The following is an 8,777-nucleotide window of genomic DNA, read 5'->3' on the forward strand; positions in this document are numbered from 1 at the left end:
ATCACTCCCAGCCTGCAGGGAGGACTGCAGCTCTCCCCTCCCGAGCCTGACTCACCTCTGTGAGCATCGCATCCATCCCCGTGCCGGGAGGATGACAGGCACGGAGGAATGATATCTTCATTCCTCACTCACCTTCACGCTCTTGGGATCGAAGGCAGGCTCGGAGCCTGCAGCTGATTTGGTGAATTCCTTCTTGGGGTCGGGTTTCTTGAGCGGCATCGCGCTGGAGTTGGAGGAGGTGCGGGGCGAGTCCGAGCGCAGGGATGAAAGGCAAAGCTGCTCCTTCCCTTATATACAGAGCCCAGTGCTCACCCCGGAGGGGCAGGCCAGCTGCTGGAGCAACTGCTACTTACTATAAAAGGAAGAAAACTCAAACGAGAGGGGCCCCAATTTGACAATTGCCCATTGTCATCAGCTCCTGGCTCGGCCAAGCTACCAACCACCCCCTCCACCAGCAAAAAAGGGGGGACATCTCCCCCTCCAGCACCTGCACTGGGTGGGCTGCTTGCTAAGTGATCACTGAAAACCTAAACACAAGTGGCCACGGGGGCATGGCAAGAAAATAGCAACAGGGTGGCTGGTAAACCTGCCGCGATGCTCACGGAGAAGGAGATGGGTTTTAGGAAGGGTCAGTGCTGCAAGGTCTGTTTGAGACCTGGATTTATCAAGTGCTGCTTCAAAGGAGCTCAGAAGTCTCTGAACAATCCCACCCAGCCTCGTGCTCAGGGTCTGTTTTGCCCCATTGTCTTCCCAAGGCTGAATTGTGCCCTGGAAAAGGTTGTGGTCATCCCTCTCAGGATGGCTGAGGAGGTAATGCAAATGATGGCCAAAGCCAGCAGTGAGTTCATCAGCTCAGAGTCTTTCCCAGCCCTGCACCACCCATCCAAAACACCCCAAAAACCTGCAGGGCAGATGGAGTCTCCTTTTGGCTCCTCTTTGGGCACTGTGCAGGTTCCAGTGGGAGATGCTGATGCTCTCTCCCTTCACTCCCAACTGTTTGAAGACCCAAAGAAGAGGTAGAATAAGTAATTGAGTTTCAGCATCCCAGAAAACAGGACTCCAGGGTTACACTGGGACACTCTAAACCATCAACTGAAACACAGATTGGAACAGGGCACAGGAGGGGGAAAATGCTCCAAGGCACATGGTGGGATTCTTGGGGTGTCCTGTGCAGGACTTGATGATCCTTGTGGGTCTTTTCCAACTTGGGATATTAAAAACCCATCCCTAGTTTGCACTGGGGTCTGAGAACTTGTATTCTGGTAACAGAAATCAATGGACAGAAATGGTTTCCAACAGGTGAGAGTGTCCTGTGTGCTGTGGAGGTTCTGCACAGCCTCATTTCTCCAGCCAACCCTTCCTTAACTTGGGCTCAGGGATGGCTGGAAGCTTCAGGAACAGAATCCTCTGGGATGCTGTTAGCCCTGGTGCCAGAGCTGCAAGGTCTTGGTGCTGACTGAAGTCTGAGCCATTATATTTGTACATAAGTATATATGTACACACTCTGTGTATAGGTATTTAAGTGTTGTTTATACACAGATACAGAAAATACCATTTTTATTTTCAGTGGCTCAGGCTGTTGGATCACAGCAGCTCAGGCTTGGCACAACCAGATAGGTCTAATCCTGATGTTTCAGAGCTGCTGCAGGGCCAGGAGTGATGGGAGCAGAGGTGTCACCAGCTCAGCTCTGTGCTCAGACCCCCCCAGCTGCTTCTTTGCTGAAACTGGAGGCTGAGCCACCACCAGTCAGGTTACAGGGGTCATTCAGGAGGAGAGAACAGCCACAAACCACTGGGAAATTTGCTGTGTGCCATCATCAACTGGTTGCCAGAGCAGACTGGGGAGCTGAGGGGGCTGGATGATGGGGTTGGTAGGTGTATTTTGCACTGATTGCTTTCCAGAGCTCTCTAGAATACAACAAGTAATTTAGCAAAAAAACCCCCAACAACCACCCCAACATGTTTTGCTCACTGTGAACTCAGAGCCTGGGTCAGGTTTCTCCTGCAGTGGGAATCAAATTGCCCCTGAGCTGCCTCCCCCTCAGCTCTATCCATCCACACATGTGACTCCAAAATAACCTCACCTTAACTCCATCCTCACTCCCTGGCAGTTTCTGGGGCAGAAATCAGAGCCAGCAGGTCCTTCAGAAAACATGAATCCTGCAGCTTAACTCTCCCTTGCCCTCTGTGCTGGTGCAGCATCCCCAGGAGCTCAGCAGAGTGATGCCCTGGGCTGGTTCACACCCACACCATGGGCTGGTGGTGGCTAAACTGGGCAGCAGATGCCCCTAATCCCTCCTTGATTTCCAGCTGGTCCCTATGGCAGGGGTTGTTTTCCTGTCTGATTCAGGCAGCAGGAGCAGCAGCATCTCCTGGGCTGTGTCATTGGGTTTGCTGTGCTCCCTCAGCTGCTGCTGTGCTTTCCCTCGCTGCAGGAGCTCAGCAGAATTCTGACCCTCCTCCTTGGGGGCTCATGGTTGGGACCAGGACGAGTCACCCTGCCAGGAAAACCCCGAGGGAGCTCTGGGGGCTCTGCTGCTCCGTGCTGGATCGTGGCACTTCAGGAGGGAACAAGAGCTGTGCCTGGACGTGGATTACGTGGGCTAAGGGAGAGGCCCATGCTGGGAGCTGCTGTTCCTGGGATTTGGCACTGGGCTGTGGAATTCCAGCCTCATCCCACTAATGATGACCTGCTCAGGACTCCCCTCCTTGTGCCCCATTTCCCCAGGGGAGCACTCAGGCTGCTGGGGGGACACAAAGTGTTGGAGTTGGGCATCAGAATGATCCCAAAACACAGGGGACAGCCCTGGGGGATGTAGGTGACAAGGGACAGCTCTGACAGGGATGGTGACAGTGACTGATGATGCCCAAGGACCTCTCAGCTGTGTGAGACCCCTCAGGGTGGCAGAGGAGCTGCAGATCCAGGAGACCAAACAGAGATGTGCAGGGAGGTGCTTGGGGGAGCAGGACTGACCCCAACACGTGTCCCCAAAACTCACTCCAACTCCCAGAGAAGGAAAAGGGTTAAACTGGTGCCTGTCTGAAAGACATCACAGCTCTGGAGCATCAGTGTGAGGTGCTGCTCACGTGCTTGCACCTTCTGCATCCAGCCACCTCGCTGGGATTTTCCCCACCTTCCTCCAGCTCCTTGGGACCAGTTTGGGGCTGGAGGGGACTGAGGAGCATGGAGGGGACTGAGGAGCATGGAGGCAGTGGGAGGATGCTGTGACAGCTGAAAAATGACCCACCAGGCAGTGAGAGAAGTTTCTGAAAAGAGGAGAGGAATCTGCCTTGAATGAAGAAGAGGATTTTAGCACCTAGGGCTAAGCCAATAAACCTCTGCCATCCCCATCTGAACGGGAATTGTTTGCACAGGCTTCAGGAGCTGCTAAAAGCAGGCAAGACACAGAGAGTGGAGAGGATCAAGCATGGTGTGGGGAGAAAGGAGGAACCCCCTGCCCGGTGAGCCTGCGAGCAGGTCCCTGTAGTGCTGGGACAGGGACTCACCCCAGGGCTCCCCCAGCCCTGAGCTCCCAGGGACAGGCTGTGCCCTCACTGCCACCTCACCTGGACGGGGCCAACAGCCAGGAAGGTGCTCCCAGAAGATGCTCTACACTCCAACCCTCTCCATCACCCACGGCTGGCAGCGACTCGGGTCCCCGAGTGACACGGTGGCACCATGGGCACATCCATCCCCACGGGAGGTGTCACCTTGGCTCTTTTCTGCTGCTGCCTCCTGAGCTCTGCGTGGGCTCTGGTAAGTCTGTGTGGGCTCCTCTGGTTCCTCTCCTGGATTTAAATGCTGCTGAGTGTGCGTGTGTGACCCACTGTGCTCAGGGCTCTGTGCTCCCCTCCGCAGAGAGCAAGGGGAGAGCACCTCCACTCCTGCTAAAAGCCTCCCAGCAGCCATGGAGGCACTCAGTGTGATGGTTTTTCCATTTCTTGGATGCTCCAGGGCAAGGTTCAGTGCCTCAGAGGCTCTGGGAGAGCAGAGGGTTATGGTCAGTGTGGGTGAGGCTGGAGAGATGCAGCCAGGGCAGAGCTGGGCACACTCTGTGCATCCCCCAAAGCTGAGCCCCCCACCCTGCTGATGCACCCCCAGGATCCCCCACTCCTGCCCTACATCCCTCACCAGCCCCTCAGCCTCCCAGGCTTCTGGGAAGAGCATGGGGGGAGTTCAGCATCTCTGGGGTTGGGTTTGGGTAGTCTGGGAAGAGCAAAAACTCCATTCTGGCTCCCGTTCACTTCCAAAGCTGTTTCCTCATCCCAGTTCCAAAATCTTTCAGCCCAAAACATCTCAAAAGGCATTGGCACGTGTGGTGTGACCAGGAGGCTGCAGCTGCCACAGGCTGAGCTGTCTGCTCTGGGCTGCTCCAGGATTCCACTCCTTCCCAGAGCTCCAAGCAGGAAATTTATCCAGGGGCTGCCAGACCTGGAGAGCTCAGCGTGGGCAACAGGGACACCCAGCACTGCTGGTGGGAAGGGTGACAGGGAACAGGGGCAGGACACGACATCCCACTGATTTCTGCACAGAGATAGGAGTGGGCATGGACCATGGAGAGGGTGGGAAGGGACTCAGTGTCAGCCTCAGTCTTGGAAGAGGGAAAAATGAGAGCAGGAAGGCCAGAGGAGCTTTTTTTCTTTATATTTGAATCTACCCAAAGCCACACAAACCTGACTCACCTGGGGAGGATTGGGAGGGTTTGGCCACGCCATGACTTGAGCTAAGGGATCATCACTTTGGTTTTGTCCTGGCAGGTTGACCCTGATGATGTTCTCACGAAAGAAGAGCAGATCTATCTCCTGGTGGAGGCCAAGGAGAAGTGTGAGAGGGACATACAGGCCCAGCTGGAGAAGATCAAAGGTATTGTTCCTCCCCTGTGGTGGTCAGCCAGCCCTGGTGGAGCTGGTTACACCATGAGGATGCTGTCCCCTCTGATGGGAGCAGGATGGGGCCAGGGACATGTGGCTCCTGAGGGTTTGTGGGGCACCTTGGCCCTCTGGCTGCTCTGGGTGCAATTAGGTGCTAATCAAACCATTGCCTTGATTACCCAGCACTGGCTGCACCCCCATGTACAGCACAAATGAGAGCTGTGGAGGGGCCTTGGCCCCCCTGGAAGAGATGGGATGTGTGTCCCCCAGACCTCCCCAGCTCTGCAGCCCAGGGGGGATGTGTGGCAGTGTTTTCCTCTCCCTGGTCCAGCACACCTGGGGAAACCAGAGGTTACCCTCAGGCCCTGACTGGAGATGTGAGAGGTGTCTTTGCTCTCTGGCCAGATACCAACTGCCCTCCAGAGTGGGATGGGATCATCTGCTGGCCAAGGGGCTCCCCCAGCCAGGAGGTGTCTGTGCCCTGCCCTGAATACATCTACGACTTCAACCATAAAGGTGAGTGTTTGCACCTGGACAGGGAGTGACCTCACCTGGGCGACAATTCTCCACGGAGCAGGGACATATCTGAGCTTCCCGTGGGTCCTTCTGCTGTCACAGCCCCTGTCACCATTCCCAGGTCATGCCTACAGGTACTGCAGTGCCTATGGGACCTGGGCCATGGCCCTCAGCATCAACAAGACCTGGGCCAACTACACTGAGTGTGCTCTGCTCTTCTCCTCCGAGAGCCGGAGCCGCGAGAAGGTGACTTTGCTTGCCAAAGGTGCTGGGATAGGAGTCAGGATGGGGAGCAGGGAAGGATGCAGTAATGCCAGGAGAATTGCTGGCAGCTGAGGGTTCTTCCCTCTCTGCTCCCCCTGTGCTCTCAGCCTAGAGGTTGGGGGGTCATGGAGCTCAGCCCTTCTCTTGCAGGAGGTGTTTGAGCGCCTGCACCTGATGTACACCGTGGGCTACTCCATCTCCTTGGCCTCCCTCATCGTCGCCGTCTGCATCCTCTCGTACTTCAAGTAAGGAGAGGCCAAATCCCCATCCCCATGTGGGGAAAACCCTCTTCTCCCCATCACCACCTGCATGGCCCCAAGGGAGTGGGAACCAACCCTGAACTCCATCACAAACATCAGCCAATTTCCCAAAGCCCAACACCTCCTAAGTGTGACCAACTCTTGAAGGAGTGGACACCCCAGTTTCCCCCAGATTTTGCTTCTGTGCCTATGGGAAACACCCTGGAGCTCACCTCTGGGCCCTTCCCACTGCCTGAGCCCAGGTGTGATGAGTTTGTTGGGCAGTCAGGGCTGGGCTGGTGTCACATCCCTTCTCCATAGGCGCCTGCACTGCACAAGGAATTACATCCACGTCCACCTCTTCACCTCCTTCATCTGCCGAGCTGTCAGCATCTTCGTGAAGGACTTGGTGCTCTACTCGGGCACCGTGGCCACCGAGACAGACAGGATGGATGAGGAGGACTTCAAGGCAGAAATGGATCCCTCGCCGGGACAACGGAGCCACTTGGCAAGTGGCACACTGAGGGTGGAGGAAAAGGGGATTTAGGAGCCCTGGTGCAAGGGGATGTGCTTGGGACCCTCCCAGATCAGGGCTGTGCTGCTCAGGGGGAGGGGATGAAGGGTCACCTCTGGCTCTGCCCAGCTCTCCCCATCCTGGTGGCACAGCACAGACCACAGAGGATGTTGGTTTGCAGTGTGTCCTGCTGCAGGGCTATCTGTACTGTGGGAATGACCTGGAGCAGCTGCTCTGTGTGATGCTAAAATATCCAAGGGGAGATGTAGGTCTCTGCAGGAGGAGGGTGACCCACACAGGGGGCACAGGGCAAGAGCCCCCAGGCTTTGCTTTCAGCCTGCCATGAGCACCTCTCTGCCTGGGTGTCCACAGGTTGGCTGCAAGGTGGTGGTGACTCTCTTCCTCTATTTTCTGGCCACCAACCACTACTGGATCCTGGTGGAAGGTCTCTATCTGCACAGCCTAATCTTCATGGCCTTTCTCTCCAACAAGAACTACCTGTGGGTCCTCATCATCATCGGTTGGGGTAAGCTGGGAGATGTGGCATCAGCCAATGCTGAGTGGTCCTGAGTGCCCAAATCAGAGCAGTGGGATGCAGGAACTGGTTTGATCTGCAGACAAGCTGCTCCATCCCTGCTCCTCACTCTGGTTCTGCCCCTCCAGGTCTCCCTGCTGTGTTTGTGTCCATCTGGGCCAGTGTCAGGGCCTCTCTGGCTGATACACAGTAAGTAGGTTCACCTTCTCCAACAGCCCTTTGGGAGAGAAGGAGTGGTTGCAAATGCCAGAAAAGTTCTCTGTGGGTACCAGAGCTTTTGGAAGTGAAAATTTGCCAAAAGAATAAGAGGAGGGAACACAAGTTCAAGGCTTGTTCACAAAATTGTCAGTAATGCAGAGTGATGGTGGTTTTGTTCTGCATTTGGGAGGATGATGGATGCAGGTTTACACCCTAAGTTGATGAATGAAAAAGATGGAGTGAAGCATTTTAAAAGGACAAAGGCCACCACACAGACAGCAGGAGCTTGGGATGAGGTGGCCAAGGAGCCCTCAGGAACATTAGTGCTCCTTTAAACCTGATTTGTCCCATGATGTTCATGAATACTTGTAGGTACAGGTCAAGATTTACACAAACCCCACCAAAGGGGTGAAGGGTGGGAGGACAGGGGTGTTGGTTGGGGTACAGGGAGCCATCAGCCAACAATTTTCCTTACCAGTGATGTCAGGTTTCCCCAAGATGTTTCTTTGTTGGTCTTCTCAGGTGCTGGGACCTCAGTGCAGGCAACATGAAGTGGATTTATCAGGTGCCCATCTTGGCTGCTGTTGTGGTAAGAATCCCTTGGCTGAATCTCCCAATCCCTTTTAGGGAAAAGAGATTGATAGGCACCCAGAGCTGAATTTTTTGTGGTCACTGGGGTTGTGTCCCAGCACTTAGGGAAGGCCCAGAGGGATCTGACCATGGCATCACCTCCATGTGGTGCTGCAGCTCACCTAGACCTGCCTGTGTGTCCTGGGGGCTGACCCAAGGTCACTGTGGGCAACACCACTGCACTGGGTGTCTGTTGGCAGGTGAACTTCTTCCTCTTCCTCAACATTGTCCGGGTGTTGGCCTCCAAGCTCTGGGAGACCACCACGGGGAAGTTGGACCCCCGGCAGCAGTACAGGCAAGTGGTGCCAGCAGCAAACCCTCCCCAGCCCTGGCCTGGCTCCTGTCCTGCCTGCTCAGGCTCCCAGAGGTGGAGAATGAGGAGCAGAGGTGTGGGAAGGGCTGGAGGAGTGAGGGAGGGTGGCAGGATGGTGCCTCTGGCAGCTCAGGTTGATTGAGACATGGCTCAGGAGTTCAAGCTCTGCCTGCTCTTGTGTCCAGCCTGGACACTGCAGGGGCTGAGGACTGCCTGGTGGGGCCTGGCTCCAAGTTTTTCTGCCCTCAGGAAGCTGCTCAAGTCCACACTGGTGCTGATGCCACTGTTTGGAGTTCACTACGTGGTGTTCATGGCCATGCCCTACACAGAGGTCTCCGGGGTCCTGTGGCAGATCCAGATGCACTATGAGATGCTCTTCAACTCCTCTCAGGTACAGCCACATGGGGTTATCTGCTCCAAGCACCAAGTGATGTCCATCCAGGAGACACATCCTGGCTCTGGACTCAGACTCCTCCTCTCTTGGTCTCTCTTGGTAGGGTTTCTTCGTGGCTTTTATCTACTGCTTTTGCAATGGGGAGGTGAGTGAGCTGAGTTCCCTGTTCCAGCCCCTTTAGGGCTGGGGAATGCTAACCCACAGCTCCAGGCTGGGAAAACCAGAGCAGAAAACTTGGACCCATCCCTCTCAGCAGGATTTGGAGGGAGGGAAAAAGTAGGGAAGAGAAAGGAAAGGGGAGG

At 55.4% G+C, this 8,777-nt stretch overlaps 1 protein-coding gene across 1 annotated transcript; it reads left to right on the plus strand.

Moving 5' to 3' along the window:
• The first annotated feature begins 3,708 nt into the window (after window positions 1-3,708).
• Window positions 3,709-8,656, plus strand: LOC103797991 (parathyroid hormone/parathyroid hormone-related peptide receptor-like). The gene is made up of 12 exons (XM_009070233.1): window positions 3,709-3,757; window positions 4,759-4,864; window positions 5,278-5,388; window positions 5,510-5,634; window positions 5,803-5,897; window positions 6,213-6,399; window positions 6,778-6,931; window positions 7,069-7,129; window positions 7,661-7,727; window positions 7,969-8,063; window positions 8,331-8,472; window positions 8,579-8,656. Exons 4-12 carry the CDS (start codon window positions 5,551-5,553, stop codon window positions 8,654-8,656), a joined length of 963 nt encoding a protein of 320 aa, XP_009068481.1. The 5' UTR covers window positions 3,709-3,757; window positions 4,759-4,864; window positions 5,278-5,388; window positions 5,510-5,550.
• The last annotated feature ends 121 nt before the right edge of the window (window positions 8,657-8,777 follow it).

Source organism: Acanthisitta chloris, unplaced genomic scaffold (assembly GCF_000695815.1).
Source record: "Acanthisitta chloris isolate BGI_N310 unplaced genomic scaffold, ASM69581v1 scaffold23362, whole genome shotgun sequence".
Classification (NCBI taxonomy): Eukaryota; Metazoa; Chordata; class Aves; order Passeriformes; family Acanthisittidae; genus Acanthisitta; species Acanthisitta chloris.